Source organism: Falco punctatus, assembly GCF_963210335.1.
Source record: "Falco punctatus genome assembly, chromosome: 3".
NCBI lineage: Eukaryota > Metazoa > Chordata > Aves > Falconiformes > Falconidae > Falco > Falco punctatus.
Genome location: NC_137582.1, coordinates 108216048 through 108239962, shown reverse-complemented (window position 1 = coordinate 108239962; position 23915 = coordinate 108216048). Strand labels below are relative to the sequence as shown.

Here is a 23915-nt window from a genome sequence, read left to right as displayed (position 1 = left end):
TAAACTTTTATTTTTAGTACATGCCCCTCTGCACATTAGTCTACCAGCTCCGTATTTTCTAATGCAAATATGAATCATTTGCCTTCATTTTATTCTGTTCCAAAAAAGACAGACTCCTACCTGTAACTGACCTATATCAGCCTCTGTCACCTGCTTGTTCAGTTTTCAAACAAGTATGGAGGTAGGCATCCTTTCATGTTGCTCTTTAGTCTTGAGAGGATCTCCTTAAAAACACCAGCAAAAATACCTCATTAAAATCTTTGTTGCAATAACTACCAAAAAAAAAAAAAAAATAGAACCCCAAAACCAAAACTAGGCTCTTACTACTACACAGCAGAGTCCAGCTAAAAGGCAGACTCCTACCTGCAAGGCACTTTGGTCCAGTATGCTGCCTTATCCCTGAATAACTATGGAAACAGTTTTCCAAGCACAGAACTCAGCCCAAAAACCTTCTCTTGAGCTTGGCTAGCTCAGAGTCTAGAACTCTGTGGCACCTGATTGACAGAGAACAGGCAGAAATAAGGCTTCCACATTTTCACCCAATGTTCCTTTCCTTGCTGGATTTTTACAACAGCTTTCATAGTTACATTTAATCAGCGTGGAATTCTGCAAATATAACACACAAATCAACATTCTGTTTTCCAAATTATCTACATCCAGTGTCCAAATGGCACTTCAAGCATCAATCATCTAAGCTTTATTGATTAACAGGCAACTCCTACTTTCACTTGTCTCCATAAAAAATATTTTGACGTGGTTTTTTTTTAGTATCTGGTCTCTAAAAGCTTTCCCAATTATTACATTTTTCTGAATCCCCACAGCTAGACACTAGTCAACTAAGACTCCTGTTTCTCAGTCAGGGCAAGGCTGAAAACAGAGACAATACCTTGCCTCTATGAGAAAAGACACAAAATAGTGCTTCTCATGTTCCTCTTCTATCAAAAATTGCCCCACTCAGCTCATAATCCCAATCCCAAACTGGATTCCTACTGCTTTAAATCACAATTACTTGTTAGTTTTCAACACATCAAGTATCCAAGAAAATCAATTTATGTGCAAGAAACAGCTGCACCTAAAAGTGCGGTTCCAAAGGAAGTTCTTTTGCTGATACCAAAGGAATGCCTGAAAAGCCACTCCTCAAAGTACTCCCTAAAGAAGTACAATCAAAAGAATATTAGTTCACACAATGGAAAGAATGAGGACTTGAACCTCACCCAGAAGGATGGCAGAACAGACACACTCTGGTATTCGATGGGGAAAGATTGCAGAGCCGAAGATCGGCTTGCTCTTCCCATCCTGCAGCACGGCAAGGCACCCGCAGCACCAGCTCCTGCCCCAGTGATATTTGTTCCCTGAACAGCGCAAAGGAAGCCAGAACAACGCAGGAGAGAGCATATTTATCCACGTGAGCATTCGTACAGACCATTTATTTGGTACAGTTCCTCCTCTGCATCTCTCCTGCTATAACCATGTCGCAGCACAGCATCCTATACTGATCAGAGATGAAACAGTAGCAGGGAGTCTCAAAGCAGGTTACTGTACAGCAAAATTAAAACACATAACTTATGGGAACACCTGGATTCATACACATACAATTTTGTATTTTTGGCATTTTATGACAGTGTTTTTACAGGAAAACCTGCAGAAATACCAAATATTTAAGAGCAGACAGGTAGGAATTCCTCTTTTAGGACTTGCCATGCAGATTCATTATGAATCACTTGGACCCAACAGTTTATGCAACTGTCAGAGGCCCAGTCACGAGAGCCCAGGCATCACAAACCATAGCTTTATTTTCTGATGTATTCATTGCCATTTGTCAATCATCGAAGAATCAACAAAACTGCATTATACATTATTGCAAGGTCCTGTGTGGCTGTAACCTTAGAATTAACAATTCCAGTGATCAGAAGTGACGTCTGAGCTCTTCCCCTGGAAAGAATCCGTCGCTGTAAGCAACTAAGCAAGCTGACGACACAGCTCCTTGTCTATAAAACACATATCACAAATATCACCTTTTCTAGATTTCATTGCTGGCGGATACTATCACATAAATGAGTCTGATCCTGTAATGTCCCTGCTTAATTTCCCACTGATTAGAATAAAAACAGAAGCTACACAGCACTTCCAAGGGCTGTGTCTTAAAGTCAGAGCACAGTTAGGCATCCTGCATCTGGGAAACAACATCAGATCTACAGACAGAGTCAGTAGAAAAGCCTGGGCTTTCACAATAAAGACAGATCCACCCCATCAAGAGTCAGTCCAGAAGTCACCCTTGAGAATGACACGGCACAGGGAAACGTGTTTTTAAATCAAAGGAACGCTGCCAGGAAATTCAAGATGAACGTTCCACATTGTATCTATTTTCCACAGCTTTACTGATAATGTAACATGGAGACTAAAAGGCAGAGTAACAAACTAAACTGTAACAGAAGTTCAGGAGGATATACACCATTCCCACAGCTTTCCTCTCCTGCCACTTCCCAGAAGCAAAGCTGAAAGCAGGCTGGTAACCCAACACAGGTACACAAAGCATGTAACTGCTTAATTTCATAACACAGCTCGATATGGCTTCAACCCATATTCCATTCCAACCCTTAGCAACTCTATCTTTCATGCTTGGAAACAATTCAACACATCCACTGTTTCTGAACACAATTATTTATTACATTATCTCAGGATCCAGGAAAGGCTGCGCCTTAATTACAACAACATGTGCAGTATTGCGAAGTCGGTTCCCGATCACTGGCTTCTCAAGGAGGCTCCACTTCTCCAGGAAAACATTTGCTTTCCTAACACAAGAAGTACTTTTCACTCCACATTGGGATTTACAAACCGCCCTGCCAAGTAGCAGTCACCATGCCAGATCACAGCTCCGCACAGCCATTCAGCAGCAATATGAAGAACAGAAGACCAGAACTGCAGAACACTACATTTAAAACCAAAATGTTACTGTAGTTGAAGCCTAAGTACCACTTACAGAACACACAGAAAAGAATTTCTTTGGAGGACGTTTTCAGGCACCGAAGGTAGAAATTAGATACACAATTTTGTTCTGGTTAGTGGCAACTGCATCTATAATTACCTATTCACAACAACAATAAAAAAAAAGTCAGCTTGAAGACAAGAAGATGAAAATAGCCCAAATTTACTATTAACACTTGCTAAGACAGTCAAGATTCATGTAAGTTATCTTCTACTTTTCTTCTGCTTTTCTTCTAATTCTCTATTTTTCACAAGTATTTAGGATTCAGAGGGGAACATAAATCTGGTTGACCAACAAAAGCAAACAATAATCTGACTGACAGCTTACTGCCTTGCAAGAGTCACCATCTATAGAGTCACTTCAGCTGTCTCAAGACAATGGACCAGCACCCTAACGGATTCAGCAGTTTATTTGAGACTGTTGTTTAAATAAGAGAGACAGCATTTACAGGTCCTAATCCTCATCACCCACTTGCAGCCCTTCATCTTCCATCATCTCCATTCCCAAGACAACACAAGAACAACAGACAATTTGCACCCCGGTTTCCAGGCTAACGAGAGGGTCAGCTGTAGGGCTGACGTTACTAACTCTGTTACCTGGTCAAAGAACAGCCCAAGCACGTTGAAGATCTTCCTAGTACGTTCAACATGCCTCAGCACAGTTTACATTTTTCTAGCGCTATGTTTCTGTAGCAGTGGGAATGAACACATACACTGTCCCAACAAACCCAACATCTTTTATCGAGGTTGCACCACAAAAACTGAAGAGCTTGAACTTATACGACACCCGCAGGGTTTGCGTCCCTGCCACTTGAGGGTGAAGGAGAGAAATTTATGCACAGACGATTTCAAAGACCTTATTTTGAAAACAAACAGTTTGTATAGCTGTTTCCCCCCAAAGTGTTTTCACAATCCAGACAAACAAGAAGCCAAGACATGAACAGTCCTACAGTAACACGCCAATACTAACAACTCGCCACATAAGAAATACGTGTCAACAAACAATATCCACATTCCACCAGGGATAAAAACACAATTAACATTAAAAGCTTTGGGTCTCCTGGATAAAAAAAGAGGCTACACAATGTGTATGAGGATGCTGGGGGTGATTGATCTCATCAAACATCATCCAGGGCATTATTTTAGAGTCAGGTCCAGATTAGTTTCCCACAAACCTGCTCTCTTTTGTACCAGCAAGGTATTTAAATACCTTTATTATAATATATTTATTTACAAGTTATTTAAAAACCATCTTGCCAGCGACAGATGTGCGTACAAAGGCGAGCGATCTCCTACAAAAGGATTAAGACATTTGGAAAGTTGCAAAGCGTCGAAGGGGGCGGGGGTGGGGGGGGTTATTGGGTGATTTTATTACAGCTGTAAATAAACCCGGTGGCAGGCTGAGCGGGACCGGAGGGACATCAGATCCCCCCAGCTGCAGCCTGGAGGGGCCGCAGCGGCGCTGGCAGCCTGCCCCGCACCGGGAACCCCCCCTGCCCCGCAGCGGGAAGCCCGCACCGGGAACCCCCCGCCCCGCAGCGGGAAGCCCGAGCGCTTCCATGGAGGAAGCCGCCGCTCCCAGCGCTGCGCCTCGCGGGCCGCCCGCAGCCTGCCCCGCCGGGGGCCGGGGCTCCTGACAGCTGCGGCCGCCGCTCACACAGCCCGGCCCCAGGCTGCGGCCCGGCCCCGCCGGCCGAGGGGCCTCCGCGCTCGGCGGGGCTGCCAGCCCCCGGGGCGGCCGGGCGGGCCGCGGGGCAGGGCCCGACCCCTCAGCCGGCGCCGGCCGGGCCGCCATGTTAGCGGCGGCGGCACTCGCGGCTTCCCCCGGGTGCCGGCGGGGCCTAGCGCCGGGCGGGCGAGGGCCGCACCCGGGCCGCCGCCGAGCCCCCCCAGCCCGGGCGAGGCAGCGCCCGCCGCCGCGGCCCGGCAGGTGCGTCCCGCCCGGGGCTGAGCGCCCTCCCCTCGGCTGTCAGCGGGCAGGGGCGCGGGGAGGGGAGGAGGGCCGGGCCCGCCGCCCCCCGCCCCGGCAGGCGGCCCCGCCGCCCGCCCCGCTCACCCGAAATCCTGGTCCATGGACTTGAAGAAGAACTTGTAGCTGTGCACGGGCCGGTTGCTGAGGACATTTTTGAAATCGGCCAGAGTGACTTTCTCCGGCGGGACGGGCAGCTTCACCAGGTATGGGGTCTCCTCCTCGTCGATGTGGTAGATGATTTTAGTCTCCGCCATGGGCGAGGGGGAGCGGAGGGGAGGCGGCCCGGGCCCCCGCCGCCGCTCGGCTCCTCTCACGGCCTGCGGCCCAGAGCCGCCCCCGACAGGAAGGCAGCTCCCAGCGCCCGGCCGCCGCCGCGCAGGGGCTCCTCGGCCGGGATTTCGCTCCCTGCACTGCTCTCTAGCTGCCCGACCCGGGAACGGCAGCCCGCCGCCGCCCGCCCCGCCTGCATCCTCCGGCCGCGGCTCGCCGCACCCCCCGCTCCTCCTCTCGCCGCCGCGCTGGGCAGCGGCCCCCGCGGAGCCCGTCCCCGGGCAGCGGCGGGAGGCGGCGGGGGCGCGGGGCGGCCGGGCCTGCCGCCCTCCTGCCGCCGCCGCCGCTCTGCACGCCCCGCCGCCGCGCTCCCGCACGCTGCCCCCTGCTGGCGCGGCGGCGCCACAGCACGGCACGGCCAGGCCCGGGCGGCACTGTGGCACTACGGGCATGGCCCGGGCGGCACGGCAGGGCACGGTGGCACCACGGCAGGGCACGGCACCACGGCCGGACCTGGCACGGCAGGGTCCGGCACGGCAGTGCCCGCCACCCCTGCAGCCCCCCGGGTGGGTGAGCCATGCCGCTGTGCCTGGGACACAAGCGGGCCGGCGGGGGGCACGGAATCCGGGCGGATTTCGAGCAGGCAGGGCAGATGCAGGTTTCAGCAGATGCAGGTTTTGGCAACCGCAAGGCATCGGCCCCATCCTTCCCAGGGGAGCTGGGTGCCAAGGTGCTGAGCGCCCACTCCTTGCCCTGAGCATCACCCTTCGCCTTCGGGCTGCTTGGGGCACGAATGCAGCTCCGGGCACCCCTGGCGTGGCGTGAGCTGCCCCAGTGCAGCACCAACATGCTGCTCTCCCTGCATGAGCATCCTATGGAAAACAGCTGGTGTCCCAGTAAATGTGCCTCACGGGCTCCAGCAACGCTGCTGGCCCCCTTGCAACGCTGCCCTTATTTCCTCCTTCTAGGAATTAGCAAACACTTCCCAGGCACAGACCCTAGGCATTGTACAACGGCGGGCAGTGTCCTTACACCGCAGCAGGAAAAGGGAGTTACGTTACTATACGTATACTCTCGTTAGTAAAGCGTTCTAGCCGAACTCAGCGGTCCCTACAAGACGCAAGATACGTTCTCTGCGATCACTTTAGAGGAGAGATGGGCAGGGCAGAGAACCGACTGACGTGACCCACAGTGTTACAAGGGCCAGCAAACTGCTGAATTCCAGGTATCTGAAGGATTCAGACCCCTCGCCCCCAGCGGTCCCGTGCCCTTTTGTGTCTCCTGGGAGCTGAGGTGGGTTCTGTTCAAGCGATGAGCTCACAGATTCTCTGCAGATCATGACATTTTCCACAGTGCAGTTGGCTTCTCCACAGCTTATGCTAATAAGAGAGCGGGGACACATTTGTGGCTCAGAAGAAATGGCTTTTAATAGCCGCTTCAATGGAAGCCTGTTGGGCACGGAGCTCGCTGAGGTGCTTGGCACAGAGCGAGCTAAGAGTTGCTGGTCAATGCTGTCAGGTGACATAGGTATGTTTTAGAGCACACGTGTTTTGCAGGTGATACACTTGGGAAGAGTTCACCTTTCTTTCTAGAAATCCCCAAAAATGACAGCCAGAAAAGGAAGATTTCAGAACTGTGTGCTTAGGTCTCAAGGAATCTTTTGTTCATTGAAAAAATACTTCTTCTGGAAAATCCCAAGCTAATCACATTCTCTCTTTTACCCTTTCAAAGAGAGAAATAGTCTTTCAATATTCTTTCAAACTTCCCAGAATATTCCGCTGCTTTCTCAGAAGGGCTAAATCCCAGCTCAGGGACTGAACTACCTGCGGCACTGGACAGATTTTTCTACCAGCTTGAAACGGAGGAGCCAACTGCATTAGAGGCTGCCAAAAGGTTTGTTAACATTATTGCTATTTATTATTTTCAATTTTCTGAAAGTTTAATCATTACCAGTTCCCAGATCCTACCAGCACACTACCTACCACGTGAATGCTGAGATACCGCTTCCAGAGCCCAATTCTCCTAGGCAGAGCCAGATCTGGTACCTCTCTACCAACAGCAGGGTTAACCCACAACTCAACAAGATTTAACAATATTGAAAAAAACCCAAAATCATCAAGTATCTGCTGTCATTTCTGGTACAGTGAAGCAATTATGAAATCACATTCACTGGGGCTCTCCAACACCAGTGATTTGCTCATCTGCTGACATTCATACCACTCAACACTGCCCAACTTGGAACGCTTGCATGTTCATCAAGCAAGGTAAGGTAAAAAACAAAGGTATGGCCTTAGTCTTCATCACCTAACTAGCTATTTGGTACTGGTTTAAGTCAGGAATGACCTACTTAGTACACATCAAAGAGTACTTCCCAAGAATGGTAGCCACCGATGGTCAGGGATTTCTCACTCTTTTAGTTTTGGAATTCTGAAAGAGTAAGGCATAAAGTACTGAAGATTTCCACGAACTATGCATTCAGCTTTCTGTCCTGTGTGTACGCACAGACACATGCCACAGTTCTGCAAGCACCTGCAAATACTCTTGGTATGGAGAGTATGCCCTGAATCCATCAATTCCACCACACACAAGAATCCCTGAGCAAGAATGGGGAAGGCTTCCTTTGGCAGGACAGCAAAATAACTCTCATACAGGTTATATTTTCTGAGATACTGAGCTTTATGTTGGTTTTGCAGTATGAAAAACTTCAGGTTTTACTTAATGACCTTCTTAATTCCTCAAAGATGCAGGTGGTATCCACACAATGATAAATCTGCAAAGAGCTCTGTTCTTGCTCTGTTAGCTTCACTTTTACTTTTGACAACTGATAATACAATGAGTTGTGTAATTGTCAGATGACTACCTTGGAATAGGCACAGTAAGACTGGATCTATGACTCACAAAAAGCTTTCTGTGTCCCCATAAAGCATAGAAGAGAGGAGATAACCCACTTTCATGTTACAGTCCAACCACAAGCTAATCCAATTAAAGAGCGGACATAGGAACCCAGAATACACCACCTTAGCAAACCACTGGTCCATCAGGGCTAACACCTTGCTTCTTGCAGAGCTCAGGGCTTAACATTTCAGTGGAAAATAAATATAAGGCATAAAATCTCTTGCTATTAGTGCTGTGCTCTCCCTGATAGAGCAAATAGTCTTGCTGACTCCTGCAGGAAGCAGGTAGTGTCCTGAGGCATAAAAGCTGCTGCCTACCCTTTTCTTAATAGCGGTGCACTTCATTACCCCATAGAGAACAAGCAAGCCCTTTTAAAAAGCCATCCTTTGAATTATAGTGATGGCTTTTGCTTATCTTGGTGAATTCGAAACACTCATCACACTCCGGATGCTTAGCAAAAAAGTATTTGTTTTAAAGAGATACGACAAAAAGAAACCCAAAGCTCCAAGTGTCAAAACTGTGACTTGGGACCCTTTCTGAGATTTCATGGATATTTCTTATCCACCTGCAAGAATTTATCTTTCACTTGGAGGATGATTTTTTCTCAGGAGGCAGTCGCTGGCAGTTTTGCCACTCATGTTCATAAAATCAGGTGTGACTATGAGGTCCTTTCATTTGGGCAGTCAACCTTAGGAAATGAAGACTTCTGTTTTCATTTGTTTCAGTAACACAGCAGGATCAATGTGGTTAGTGTTGCCCCGAGCATCCATCATGTACTGCCAGCTATCCGTGCCACTTGTAGGACCAGTGGTACCCTACAAGGAGGCCAGTAGTGTGGATGTATTAGAAACTAAACTGATGACACCCACTAGCCATGGAAGATTCCTTCCAGACTGGAATCACAGTGACACAAAATCTGGGTTGTCAAAGTACTGAGTCCCATCGGTAGATTTAGTCTTTATATTCCTTTGCTTAAGTATTTTCTCCAAAAATGACCATTTTAAATGGTTTAAAAATAAAAGGAGAAACTGATTTTGGACTTTTACCATTGAAGGGCTGTATCAGAAGCTGCTGTCTAAGTGAACCACACAGGATCTGTTAGCCAACCTATTCCTCGTCTTCAGAGATCCTAAGTTTTCCCACAGGGCGCACTATGTGAAGACTTTCAGCACATTCAAAAAGCCAAGTTATGCAGCTACTCCTCATCTCTGGAGCAAAGATTCCATCTCGTTCTGCCAATTCACACAGGCAAGATTAGCATCAATGCAGAATAAGAACTAAACATGGAAATGATCCTAAGAGAGGAAGAGAAGCAGAAATAAATAACTGCAACCACACAGTTTGGATGTGCTTAAAATTAAGATGCTGTAGGCTGGCTCCCAAGCTGGGACACGTCAGCAGGATGCACCCCAAGTCAGTTCACGCCACTCATGGATCTGGTCTAAAAGATCTGCAAGGGTTTTTTTTCCTTTTATTCTTCCTCTCTGTGCAGCAGACCTTGGGCACAGTCAGGTCATGGCAGTATTTGGTCCCTATGGTTTAGAAGAAAATAAAGACATAAAACACTAGAGGGAGGCAAAACCTTTGCAGTCCAGCCATCTGCTCTCCAGCCTCCCCGGCAAAGCTCCCCAGGGCTTTCATTGCCACTGGATTCAAATACAAATAAACCCAAATAAACCTGAGGGGGAAATGACAGAGGGTATTTTCAGTGACATTTCCAAAAACCCTCTTAACTGAGGAACGTGTGTTATGGAGGGATATTGCCCCACTGGTCTGTAGGAATGAGCACTGTATACTTTGCACGGGAGGGGGAATAAAGAAGAGGACAACATTCATGTTGGTGCTCTACAGGGGCTGCTAAACAGGAATTAGAAGAATGGAATGGAAAACATTAACCAGCGTCGTCAGCAGATGCACACAACATATGGGATTCATGGGAGGAGATACTCTTCATTCCTGTTTCAGTCACTTTTTCATCTAACTTGAGTCAATTGATGATTGTTCAGTTACTGCTACAGAAAGTCAGTTCTGTTACGGTGTGATCCTGGACTGCTGGAAGAATTATCACACTGAACAAACTATGTTCCTGTCTTTTCAAGGTCTCCCAGCGACAGCAAACCTCAAGTGAAAACCACTCATATGGAATGGCATCAACCTCCCTACCCCTGCTACAGAAATGCTGCTAACTTCTGTCTCAGAACTCAACGGTACTTTAAAACAACAGCCAAAACAGTGGAGATGAGTCTGGAAAGATGTGAAATGTTATTGCAAAAGGCAACAGGTTGAGCACTTCGAATCACTGAGTGACATCAAGCTGGTTTGGATGGAAGTACCTTTATCTCCATCATGTGCTTGTGGTAGATGGGTCTTCAGAGGGAAATTTGCATGAGATGCTCTGGTGTCTGGGCAAAAAGCTCTGACTGAAAGCAAGAAGTGATGCCTTCCAGGCAAGCCCTTCCTTGCTGCTGAATCACATGCACAAAGCACCGTGGGTTAGAACATCAGTACTCCAGCTACGAAAACTCAGCACTCCCACACTTTTTTCTGGAGCCTTCTTAGTGCCAGTCATGGAGAACCAGTCACTAGTGCACACGTACTTTTGGCAGTCTCAAGCATTTGCAAACACTTGCACACGATGCGCACCTCATCAATGAGTTTAATGTTGATCCCAGCTCATACTCATCCTGACTCAATCTATTTTCTTTCCTCAGCCATTTAGTGGTTCTCCTACCTCTTCGTAAGCAGCTGCAGCACTTTTTTAAAAGGGGAGAGCCACACTTGAAAAACGTCCCTGCAGCAACTGTCTTCAGAGCAGCTGATCTACAGAGCCACATACACGTTTAGAAACTTGGCCTCTAGGAAACAGTGGAGGCTTTTTGCTTACAAATGTCTATTTGGATCATTATCCTACTTCTCTCTGTTCCCTGGTGTTTCTTCTTCCCCTCAGAAATTTGTTCTGGTAATGACTAACAAGTCCCTCTCCATGGGCAAGACTCTCCTCACCGGAGGCAGGAGAACGGGGATAATCTGGACTTCATTTCAGACAAGTCAAAGACAATGAAAATATTTAAGTGGTCTGCAAAGCAGGCCCCGTGGTTGCTCAATTAGTTGGTTTTTTTTTGTTCCCAGCTGCTTTCCTGGAAAATCAGACCCACTGCCTACAGAGACAGAGAAAAGTAGCAAGATGCCCCAGCAACAAATAACCAGCAGTGCCTGGGCTGGAGTCTGCAGAAACCCCATGTACCAGCAGAAAAGAACAGGGCTCAAAGCATTAATGACACTATGCAGTAAGACCTCACTCTTCAAGATAATTGTGTAATTGCAGCTACCCTTTTTTTGCAGGCTCCCCCATGTTTAGAAAAAAGAAAAAAAAAGTGCCACACTGGGTTCAAGAGGGAACCAGGCGATTTGTACATGCACAGTGTCAGGCAAGTACAAATAAACAGGCCTGCAAACACTGCATTTGTATTTTTGAAGCCCCCCAAAAAACTCCACTCAAGCTCCATATTCCCCCAACGAAGAACAGATACAGAAATCCAATCCAGCATGTGTCAGTCAGCTCTGTCCACTAAAATGGTAGCATCTCTAGCTCCCAACATCAACAGTATAATTTGAATACTGTTTTATTTACAGCATGGTGCTCTAGTTTGCCTGTGGCATTTAAGAGGAGGGAAAAAAAAAAAAAAAAGGTAAGTTTAAATCTTAGGAAAATGCTGTTGAGTCAGATGTTCCCAGTGGGGCTGGCATCAGCTCCAGGATGACCTCACTTTGCCCAAAGTATCTTTTTTTCAGGAGGTCTCATTTGGCTTCCCCTCACCATGAAGAATCTCACCTACAGATTGTAGCAGGGGCTGACCAGGAAAGTCCCACAACAGTACCAGAATGGGTACTTCACAGGATATCTTTGTCGTACATGGCCCCTGGCTCTACCTGCTCAACTTTTTTCTTTGTTGTAACAGAATTAATTTTCTGATCACTCGTTCTCAGCGACAGCAGAGGCCAGAGAGAAGGAACTACTCCCCACCTCCTTCTCACTGTCTTCAGCTCCCAACCCTTTTAACCTAGGGTTTACACACACACCTACACCCACACACCCCCACACCCTCCCCAGTTATCTGAGAAGACACAAGCAGCCATCACTGGGCAATCCACCCTAGTGAAGATGTGGTATGAAATGGCAGGAGACTGGCTGTAGTATGATTTCCAACCAGGTGAGAGAAAAGATAATACTTCCACCAGAGGTAGACAAGCCGGTCCATAATCTTAGTTTGCTAAATGCACTTCTTTGCCACTTTTTAGCTTCGTATCCTGCTTTGATCCTTCAAATTCTTGCACCTGCACTGTCCATCCATGCAGCAATACAAGCTGTTTCCATCAGTGTCCCTGGAAGAACTCTGTCATGCCAGCTGGGATACTACTCAGTGGGTGGAAGCCCTCCAAGAGCAGAATGTGCAGCAAGAACTTTGCAAGGTGTTAGTTCTGCAAGGAAAAGAGGAATTTGGGCTGGAAGCGAAGTATAAAACTGTGCAGCTAACTATTCCAGCAGGATATGTTATCTTCCCTTCTGGCCCTGCCGAATTATGTACTATGAAGGAGCTGCCAGCCTTCAGTTCTGATAGATGTTTTGAACATACCATCTACAGCTGCAGATCTGTTCAGTATACAACACTTCTGAAAAGCTAAAATCCGTCTGCGGGCCCCATGACCAAGTCAAATGATGATGTCCCATGTGGAAACCACATTGAAATCACTGGAATAACTTATTGCATCCGCTCTGCACTTTGTCAAGCACTTTGGGATGCTCCAAGATGAAATATACTGCACAGCTATTGGGAAGAATTAGCTAATGCTGGCTAATGGCTTAGATAGCATCTCCAAAGAGCAAGAAATAAAATCAACCTTAACTTGAAACTCCATTATATTCTCCTTTATTTCTTAAATGTTAGGAGAGTTACAGAACAACGATAAATGGTAAAAGTGACAACAGTAATGAAAATTAATTCTGTTACAACAAAGAAAAAAGTGTTACGGAACAAGCCCTCCTCTCTGTCTTGAGAGGAAGCAGAGCATGCACAGAGCTGAAAAGAAGGGGCTCTTGTTCTAGTCTCAGTTTTAACACCTTTCAAGGTCCCTTTTCTTGTTCCACAACAAGGGCTTGCAGTCCATACATCACCCTAAAAGAGACTTCCATTTCTCTGCCCTCACTGAGCTACAGTACTCACTGAGAAGTAATTGGTATAAAAATACTAGGGGTTATTACTATTTTAACTAACTGAACATAAAATGCATGTCTCGGGAAACCAAGGAGACTATAACGAGGCAAAGTCTGCCAAGAGCCTGCCAAGTGACAGGTAAAGAAATCAATCAAGATGCAGCATGCCATTAGTACAGTGAGAACATTACTCTGAATAACTCAGGTGAAGCACGTTTACCCAAGTGCTACACACCTCAACAAATTGCTTCTCCACGAGAGGCAAGTTACTGTGCCGTATAAGGGCAAGAAAGGCTGAGATGAGAGAGAGAGAGAAAGCCAACCTGTCTAGAATTGCACGGAGTCTAAGGCAAAGTAGGAACCAAAAACAGTGGTCCTGCCCCTAAGCCTAGTGGATAATCGCGAGTCAAGCCTTCTAAATTTCATTTGCAGGATCAGCTACGTAGACTTCATGCCAATGCCAAAGACTGCCAGAATACAAGTGCACATGTGAAAGACCTAAAAGGCTTTTCACAAGTATTTAAGGCCAAACAGCCTTTAAAAATTCCTCCGTGTTAAGAAATAAACAAACAAAACTCTTCAGTTTAGCATTCAGTTTTCTTTCTCTCTTTTTTTCCCAACAGTTTGCAACACAACTGGTTACCCAGCAGTCTTGCCTGGATCTCTTTCAACCAGAATTTTAACATACTAAATTACATACTGGATGTGGCATGCTGCTTTTGAAAACCACTGTTCTGATCATCAGTCCCATCACACAACGTATGCCACTCCTGAAAAAAAAAAAAAAGGGGGCCAGAATCTCAACTTGGGCTCCTATCTTGATCAGCCCAGGCTTATCCTGGCGTGTCTGACCATTACCCAAATTCAAACTAGTGATCAAAGCAAAAATGAGGAACTCGTAAAGTTCTTCCTAGTCCTTGTTTCAAAGAACATATTAATTTTTTTTCCCTTAAGCTATTTTGCAGCCTAGAAGTCAAATAAAATATTTAAATGCCTCTGGAGTTTATGAGTAACCCCACTTTGAGCTGGTGTCTGTATGAGCTGTGCGGAGCAATTCGAACTGGCAAGTAAAGATCTCCAACCTTTGACTCACAGACATGAAAGGGAGGGAGAAAGACATTAATGACAATTGCTTGAGACTGTGCCACCCTGATGGAATAACCAGCGCAGCCTTATGCACCTGCAGGAATGCGGCTTTGGTTTCAATCAGGTCCAGCCAAAGGCAGCCTGCTCTGGGGGAAGGGCAAGCAAAGAGAGCCCCCAGCCCAGCCCCAGACCCTCCTCTCCACCCGTCACGGGTCTGCCCAGGCCGAGTGCTTTTGTAGGGGTGACTCTTAAGTGAAAATAAAGGCCATTAACCACGAATCACAGAAACTGTCCAGAGAGCAGTGGAAGGGCTAAGCAAACTAAAAAATAAAGGATCTGCCCAGCTGTAGCTTATGAAGGCTCGCCTCCACCTCTACTGTTACATTCTTTTAATACTTGTAATATTTGAAGGCATTAAAAATAAGGGTCCCCAAAATATTTACTCTTTAACCCAGTCCTCAGTAACAGAGAGAAGTATTAATACCTATAAAACTTGACACGGTCCATTTACCATTCCTATAAAAACTATGCATCGAAGTACTGACATCCTAGCTTCTGAAGAGCCAACACAGTTCCTTCTGGTACGCAGGAGGTCTCACCCACCACGCTTCTGGCAGAGCTACGGAGCTGAGCTCCGCTCCCGTGTAAGTAGCTACAACTTGGCAGCCATCACCCCCAGCACAGCATGCCTCTGAGCTGCTCCGAGCCTTACTGAGCCCCCTCACACACCAGCAGCCATCAGTGGTGGCGGCGGGAGGAGGGAGAGGGGGTCTGAAATGGGATTGAGGTGTCCAAGAACATTGGCGTCAGAAAGACGAGACACCCACGTTGGCAGGGGTGGGAAGGGTTGGCTATGGGACTTGACATTGGTTCCTACATTATGGGGAGCTCTCAAAACAGCACCACACCCTCACAGTACATGTGTTCCTGCAGCGGGCAGCTTCACCCAGCTGTGACAACCACTCTTTCCAGTTTGACCAGACTCGTGCCTCTGTTAGACGGCAGTGATGTGAGAGAAATAGCAAGGGTGGCTAAAACAACAGCCAAGGCACGTACCATACCAGGCAGCAGGTCGCATTCCCAACTGTTCAGCTGGTAGACTGAGATGCTTTCTTTGGACCACAGCTACTTCAGCACCTGCAAAGACCTCAGAATTCTCCATCCCCAGAAAGAAATCCACACTGAGATACCAGTTGCAAGCAGAGCACTACTTCAAGACTGAAACCAAACCATCACCCTCACGGTAGTTCCACACAAGGTCCTCTTCACACTTCCACCACCCACAGCATCCTGGAGACCCTAACCCAGCTCCACCCAGTCACCAAGCCCACGTGCAATCCCTCCCTCTGCCATCCTCTTCAGACCACCAAAGAGGAGGCTGGGAACCCTTGGCCATCTCCACCCTTACACAGGAACACAAGCCACTGCCATCACAATCACAACAGCAGGAAAGACCTTTGCTTCTGTGCCCCAAAGACAATCGGTGTACTTGGTTTGGGAATGATGCCACAGAATATCCTGAGCAGTCAGAGAGGCTGTGTGGAACTGTTGACATTCTCCAGCTTTCCTGATTCTTTAACTTGCTTGGATTACAACACTGAGTTACTGACTTCCAATTCTTTTACATCCCCACCTGACATACTATTAATATGTAGAACGTTCCTTCAGCCCAAAGCCCCATTATCTCAGGTATCCCTGAGCTCCTGCAAAAAAAATCCACAAGAATGGACTCATCTCCCTCCTAAACTCCCCTTCCGAGACCCTGGCCCATGAAAATTCCTAACAGGCCATTTAGTGGAGCGTGTTCTTACTCTTGGTCCTCATGGTCTGCTCATGAGAAGCTACTCCTTTCAACAATCTGTCTACCTGTGCTGTAATCATACCTTGGTTCTGATGTGCACACAAGCTCTGTGTGACCCGGATCCACCCAAGGACTGCAGGAGAAACACCTTCCAGATCCCACACAGGAGTTTAGCCCTCTCCATAATAATTCTGGTTCTGATCTAACTGAGACTGGTATAAGAGCACTGTAACTCCATCAGCTTCAGCTGAAAGTGTCTGCTCATGCCAAATTTGATTTGGTCTGCACTGAAACACAAACAGATCAACAAACAAGCTTAGAGTGAGAAACACAGAGTTAGGCTTCCAGAGCTCTTTGGAGCTGATCCCAACCCTACCCTTGGTCTTTTGGATGCCTCCCTTTCCCCTATAAAATGAGGATATTGACATGTCCCGATTCACCAAATGAGGTATTTACATTGTCATTTGTGAAGGGGCGTACTCTTTGTACTTCAGCTGGAATACGTAAAGTGCTATGTGACACTGATCTATGCCAGCCTATGAGAGATCACAATCAGGCTTTACTGTTGTTTTTCTGATGAATACACTATATGGAAAAATGCCTGATATAACGATGGCTCAAGATTAGTGATGCAAGTTGGTTTATTTAAAGCAGTAACATCAAAGCAAAAGGTCTGCTGATTCAGCTCATAAAAATCATTGATGCATAAACCCAACAATAATACCAAGAAAGAGAAGGAAAATGGAGGATGAGGAGAACAGAAGAAGAAAAGGCAACCCAAACCCATCATAAGTGTGCACAAGACAGACTAACTCGTTCAAGAAGCATTTGCCAATACCCTTGTGCTTAGTGGGGAGAAAGTCTATGTGGAAAAAAAATCTATGGTAACTGGAGGGACACGATATTAAGAAAAGGCATCTCTCTTCCATTTATTTATCTTTGATTGATGCTTCTGGTCCAGCCAGCAGCTTGGGAATGTCTTCATTTACAATATTCCTTCCTGAAATCTGCAAGCAAATTGAAATGGAGGTCAGTACCTGAAGAAAGATTTCAAACCATCCAAAGCAGCGCACTGTAATATGGACTTAGCTACACAGTGACAAGTATTTGCTATCAACCATGTCCCAAACATCCCCCCTATAAAGCCCACAGTGAGAGGTACTGTGTATAAATTATTGCACAGATCATCTCTGCAGAACGTAGGCAAAAATATCATGAGAACTCCATCAAGAACAGCAGGTTTAAGGCAACTCACAGACTCTCCAGACCAGTCCCTTCTTGATGTCATTTCAGTCACATTTATTATACTGTAAATTTGTATGAAAGGAGTCATGGAACCTAACAACTTTTCACAGACACTGCTTGACATAAGTGTGACTCTACAAACTGAGGCATAATACTCTGGATTAATACTGGATAATAGAAAGGAGATTCAGCCACTAGGGAGGGAGAGTTGCTTGCTTTTGTTGGATGAAGTAAGTGACTACCCGTTACCTATAAATTAATTCAACTCAAAACACTCTCTTCTGCACAGTGTTTTCTTCTCAAACACCATGCCAGGACATTTTTGAGATACATCTCCCTTTGAGGTTACAGCACAGAATGCACTATCCCAGCCCTGCGAGGCATTCTTTTCCAATAAAGAAGAATTCTATTTGTGCCATGCCAAAAGTTTTTAAAAGCCTAATCACTACTTGCATCTTGTGGCTCCATGATGAAAGGATAGGAAGGGAACTAGCTTCTCATTCCTGCAGTCATTTGTCATGATGTTTATCATTCCTCATTTGGCTGTGGCTTGGTCAGCTCACTGCTAAACTGTGCTCTTCCCTCCTCCCTCCTTCAACCCATCAGAAGGCTCCTACCAATTAGGGTGAAGCAAGTCATTATTACCTTTGTCTAAATCAATGTTCTTTGCTGGGAAGCTTCTGGCTTGCTCAGCCTTCTCCTTCAGGATGTTGTTTTTGTAATCTGTGGAAGGGAGGAGTGTAATTCAGATAGGCATTAGAACATGAAAAGACAGCAAAGCTTTACAGGCAAGGTGGACGTGATCGGTCCTTCCCTGAAGTACTCTAGGCCTGCCATCTCCAGATCTCTAGGAGCAACTCACGTTGTTACTCAGCCGCTCAGCAGGAAAAGGAAAGCTGCTATGACTTCACTTTTGCCCCTGGCACTAACCAGTTCTGCATACTTCAGTCTCCTGCTTCTCACAGGCACCACAGATTCTTCCAGCATGTAACAGAAAGCTCTGGATTATCTATGTGAAGCTCACCTGAAGGTGACTGATGCAGTTATTCCAAGAATTTGCTCACAGGGGAGCTCTCCTGAGGCACACAGAGAATTTGTACTTGCTGCTGTCCTGGTTTACAACCCACTCTCTGCAATTCCTTTGTCTTTACTTCAGATTTTGTATCCGCCTCTTGTTTACTGGGGCCCTTTACTGGGGCAATGCTGCAGCTTGGGGACCTAAAGTTCATCAGCCTTAAAGGTTGTACCTTTACTGGGGGTGGGCAGAGGGGAAAAAAGAGGGACAGCCTCAGTTGTTCCCTGGTTTATCAACATGCTCACTGACATAGGGCAAGCTGCAGCAGGTACAAACTGCATCATGGCAACTCTTTAGGAATCAGGGCAGTGCTGACAAGAGGATCAACTCTGCTTTACAGACAATCCACTCCAAGTCCAAGCAAGAAGACACCCCTGATCAATTGCTGACACAATAAATTCAAGGCTGCACCTTCAAGCCCTAATAAGAAGCAGCATCTATCTTCAGGAGCGCTGTGAGTCCCCCAAGTCAGTCCTACATATCCCAGGAAAAACACTTTCACAGATCACCAGTGAGATTAGCTTCCTTCTCCACTTTTCATTATGTTTCATGTTACCATGAGTTCCAGGGGGGGTTGTATTTTCTAAGACCTTTGTTGCAAATTTTCTTCCTACCACGTTCCCCAAGTTTATTTGTCCTAATCGCTACCACAGATCTTCAGAGAAGGCCCAACTGGTCACGAAGTGATTTGACATCCAGGGAGGATGAAATTGTACAAATTTAAACCAAACCGGCTTCAGCAGGAGGCTAACCTAACGCATGACATCTCTTTTTCCCCACTGCAGTCAGCTACAGTTCATCCCCACTTTCAAGAGTGATGATGAGGTCAGTAGCTAGTACTGAAGACTGTTGATCTAATTTTTTTTCTCCAGAGAACTCGCTTTGAGCTATTTTTTATTTACTGTAGAATGATGATATTCACATTGACAAATGCCTTTAGTTTCTTGGACAGGAGATTCTAGAGACCTGCCTTGCTGATCCTCTTCCCTACACAAACTGCTTCAGTTTGAGGAATCCTCTTCCCTAGACGCTGTCTTAATCTCATTCCCCAATGTTTTGCACTCACTCGAATTTGGCTTTCAGGTGCATGTCAGACAACCCCAAAAAGTGCAGGTGAAACAAAAGAAGCTGTGCCTTGTTACTGACCAGCCTCACCCATCAGCTTCTGGTTAAACTCAAAAGTCAAGCCTGCCCTCTCCAGCTGCAGTGTCCCTGCTTGCACTGACTTGTAGGTTGATGAGCTTCTCAAAACTGCCATTTAAAATCAGGAGGTTAAGTCACTTCAAAATGGCATCTAAATGCCATTAGAAAATCCTCGGTTATGACGAGTTTTGACCTGGTTTGGAGAAGGGTTGCTAGCTGATGCATACCCAGCCTGATGTCTTCACTTTTGTACTGAGTCAGATCTGTTGTGTCGACTGTAAATTCTTTAAGATTTACATCCTTCCTGAAAAAAAAATAACAGCAAAAAATGGTATTGTCACATCTTTTAGTAACTGGTTCTTTCCAGCCTTTTTCACAATTGCTTTTCTAATGCTACTTTACAGAATTTAATTTACAGTCTTTATTTGCCACTTATCTGGAGAAAAGTTGAAAAAATCCATAGAAGATTTCATTCTCTATTAAATACTGGTGATTTTCACATCAACCCTTAGAGATTTTTTTTCCAGTTTCTACAAGGCTTCCCTGGAGAAAGCATGCCAGTTAGGTAAGAGCACTGGCAGCCACTGTACATGGGTACTTTTCCTGTCTTTGCTCCTAAGATATCAAACAGATTTCAGAAGGTCTTACTGCTTACTAGTGATTCTGGTTGTCCTCTCTCTAGTTAGCTTTTCTATTAATACCTTGAGATCTCTGGCTAGCTGGCTCTTTTGTCCCCTTGTGTTTGTCCAGACCTTCAAACAATGGGGAGCCAACCTGCACTGGAACTTCCCCATCTCTTCCAGTTTAATAGTATATAATAACAGATAAAGGAACCCAGCTACACAACCTTGGCCCCATCTCACAGTAGGGTTTATGTTAGGTCTTTACCCCTTTACTACTAACTCCTAATGACATCTCACAGAAACATCACCCGTGAATCAGTTCCCAAAGTACCACAAGAGGAAATGCAATTGCCAAATCAGCCCTACAAACCGTTCCCTCCTTTGGTACTTCGGCAGCATGGAAGTTGCTCCCCGATATGCAATCATTATGCAAGTGTGTATTCCTGGGAAAATTATACTAATAATGACTAGAGCGTAAAACTGCAAAATAATTGGTGGAAAGCAATGAATAAACTCTATCAAGCAGCCTATGCTTTACGTGTCTGTACTCGTACTAACCAGATCCTCAGCTGTTTTAGGCTCTTAATGACAGCTCAGGGTTGAGGCCTATAAATTCATTTTTATGCATTCTCATCCTAGGTAATAGACACTGGAATTATACTTACTCTCCGTATTTCTTCACATTGTATTCATAACCTAAACAGGGAGAAGAAACAGAATAAGCAGTCACATCCAGTCCAACCCACCCTCCCCAGGGAACAGTGATAACAGTAACACCTGGTACTTAATCACACTGCTCTTTATTTGTGACCCTTACGATGGTCACCTTCACAAGCCCTCCAACACACAACAACTCAGGTGTGTCCCACTGCCACAGGGAGCTTCCCTCTCCTTTACTCACCAGCTTTCTAGTGGTCTTCCCAGATCTATGCATGACCAGCCAGGAGAAACCGTAGCCATCGCTGTATTTAATTTCTTTCCACCCCCCATTTATTACAAAAATATCAACCACACCTGTCATCTCTCGTGTTCTGGTGCTGCACTCGCCCATCCCCAACTCGTTGCTTAGGCCTGCATCCATCACATGCTACAGATACTGGTTTTCATCAGCCGCCCACATGCCTGGTACCTAACTACGCTCCTGCCTCACCCCACCCTGCAAGAAGTGATGATTTTCTGTCTGTCCCCTCTGTGACTGCAGAGTAACTCCACTCAATAACATTTTGTGTTATTGCTGATCCCCTGACACATAAATAAGGATGAATGTGGTCCTGCAAAAACACACCAGAAGGCAGACATTCCCTGGTATTCGCTTTTGGTGTGGCATCCAGAACTATTTGTGTGGAAGTCACCAAAAGATCTCAGTGTCCATTTACCTAATTATACATGGAGAGTCACTCAGCGCAGGGAGTCCAGCAAGGAGTTTAGACATCTTAGTTCCTAAGGGATGCACGAGGGCCTTCTGCTCTAAATAAATGCCACTTGTAAAGAGCAACTATCCAACAGTTCTGATTTTCTTCTCCCTTACAGCACAGCAACTCAGCAAATCATGGCCTGGAAATTTTTACACCACACTATTGAATCTCCCTTGGCATCAGCACCTGCAAAGACTCCCCACTGTTTGCTGGTTTTCCTGAAGAGGATAGCTGCCTTCAGCATTATGCACTGCAGTACCTATTTCTATACACAGATATAGTATCTATATCTACGTCTCTGCTGTCATGAGATATAAGCACCACAGGGCTGGTCTTGTCCAGCGCTTACCTCTCTGCCGACGCTTGCGGGTGACGAGGATAACAATGATGAGGAGGACAATGAAGAGCAGCAGAGTGGCCAGGATGTAGCCCAGCTGCTGGAAGAAGTGCATCCGACTCTCAGGGATGATGACATTTATTACGTTGTGGCCCCTGACAACACTTGGATCTGATAGCAAAGGAAAACAGGGTGATAATTGTAATTGGCATCCAAAGCAAAGCATGTTCAGTGAGAAACTCCTCTGAACTGCAGGAAGTAAAGGGCAAACAGCTGCCCAATTTACAACATACTGCACCTTTGTCAGATGGAAGATGCCTGCAGTCTTCACAAGACCATTACACTTCCCAGGAGCATGAATTATTAACAGTGACTGCTGCACAGCCCTTTCCTGCTGCCCGGTTATCAGTGCGTTCTCGTTTACTGCAGAGGGCAAGGCCAGAAGAAGCCACGCTAGAGAGCCCCAGGTCTTTCTGCAGGGTAACACAGCCCTCCTCTGGGGCCCTTACAACACACACACACACCACGGTGCTTTGGCTCCAGACAGCTGAAGTATGAAGCAGCCCCTCCCTGCCAAGGGTTATAATTTACAGAGTGGGAGGAACTTTCAATGCCAAAGAATGAGTTTCCTTTGAAATAAAATAAAAATCGATAAAATAAATAAAATAAAAACCCACAAAGAAAAGCCAAGATTCCATTCCATTCCATTTGTGGGTGCAGCAGCATTTCAGTTCCATAGCACAGGGAAGGGTAACTCAAAACTTTTACGTGGAACGTTTTTGTAGATCTCAAATAAATAGGTCAATGTTTTACACATATAGAGAGGAAGCGACTTCTCTGCTTGCAATAGTCAGTGGAATGGCCAAACCCTGCCCAGGCACAGACAGCAAACCCATAAAACACACTGTGCTGGGAGAGGCTTTTTTCTTCAAAACAGACTGAAAGGGACACCCCCTCCCCCTGCCAGGGAACATCCACAGAGCACCCAGCAAGACCCACCATTCTCTTGGGAGTTTAACCCCGTAAATTAGCCAGAGGGAATAAGGGGGGAAATACCCCAAAAGCCACAGTGCCATTGAACAGATACATTCTAATGTGAGAAATGCTGACATTTTCTGAGCTGCTGGCGTAGTGACTGGTTCCAGTTTGACAGGCAGTTTGTTTCCAGCATTTAAAAACACCAACCCGCCAACAATAAAGTCAAGCAAAACGATAGTGAATTGAAATAAACACTTCAAAACCAGGGATGATTGTTTGCTAATGCTAACAACAGTCCTAGAAAACGGAGAGGTTTTTAGCACAGGCTCTGTTCTGGTAGCCCAGCCTGCCACTCCAGCAACATTCCGCTTCCCACTGGCCTTGCTAGATGCCCTGTGCTTGCTGGCTGTAGTGCTGAAACCCAGCATGTGTTTTTCACCACTGCTAAGCTAAAAAATACCAAACCAAAAAACCACTTGCAAAGCTGCAAACAGTATACGTGACGGTTCTACTTTAACGGATCTCTGGATGGTGAAAGGCTTCTTCAGCAGCTGCCGTAATGAGATGGTAGCCGCTGGACCAGCTGTTGAGCTAGAAGTCAGCAAACATAAATGCATTCTATTCCTGGCTTTTTGCTCTCCCACAATACTGCAAGATAGGGCAGGAGCCGAGTTAAACTTTAGTCAACATGGAGAGGTCACTGTAACAACAAACTCATTAACTTTGGGCCTCGTGGCTTAATCAAGTAATACTAAAGATACTTGTATTAATCTTTTGACAAAGCATTACTGCTGGACTTCGAAGTGCATCCCCAGGCAGGCAGTGGAATAGATCCCATCTTGTAACTGGGGAAACAGGCGCAGAGTAACGGCTGACTC

At 46.2% G+C, this 23915-nt stretch overlaps 2 protein-coding genes and 1 long non-coding RNA gene across 6 annotated transcripts in view; 1 reads left to right on the top strand and 2 right to left on the bottom strand.

The window, feature by feature from the left end:
* The window catches only part of DVL1 (dishevelled segment polarity protein 1), a 104577-nt gene extending 98959 nt beyond the window's left edge, over nucleotides 1-5618 (bottom strand). For 2 of the 3 annotated variants that reach the window (XM_080379681.1, XM_080379683.1), the window contains exon 1: nucleotides 5042-5618. In XM_080379681.1, coding sequence (XP_080235807.1) covers nucleotides 5042-5211 — 170 coding nt within the window. In that variant the 5' untranslated portion in view covers nucleotides 5212-5618. The remainder of the gene's footprint in view (nucleotides 1-5041) is intronic. The other variant, XM_080379682.1, reaches the window with a different exon arrangement.
* LOC308060695 lies at nucleotides 5021-22059 on the top strand. 2 transcript variants are annotated; one of them, XR_013926842.1, is made up of 5 exons: nucleotides 5021-5160; nucleotides 6961-7120; nucleotides 11756-11811; nucleotides 13767-15064; nucleotides 21838-22059. It is a non-coding gene; the product is annotated as an uncharacterized lncRNA (long non-coding RNA). The 2 variants fall into 2 exon arrangements; XR_013926843.1 differs by lacking the exons at nucleotides 6961-7120; nucleotides 11756-11811; nucleotides 21838-22059 and having other exon boundaries at nucleotides 5042-5160; nucleotides 12422-14329.
* Nucleotides 16845-23915, bottom strand: part of MXRA8 (matrix remodeling associated 8) — a 21098-nt gene continuing 14027 nt past the window's right edge. The window contains exons 6-10 of the mRNA XM_080379701.1: nucleotides 22072-22230; nucleotides 20973-21003; nucleotides 19912-19988; nucleotides 18112-18189; nucleotides 16845-17228 (exon numbers count right to left, since the gene is read on the bottom strand). Of these exons, the coding sequence (XP_080235827.1) occupies nucleotides 17203-17228; nucleotides 18112-18189; nucleotides 19912-19988; nucleotides 20973-21003; nucleotides 22072-22230 (371 nt within the window). The 3' untranslated portion in view covers nucleotides 16845-17202. The remainder of the gene's footprint in view (nucleotides 17229-18111; nucleotides 18190-19911; nucleotides 19989-20972; nucleotides 21004-22071; nucleotides 22231-23915) is intronic.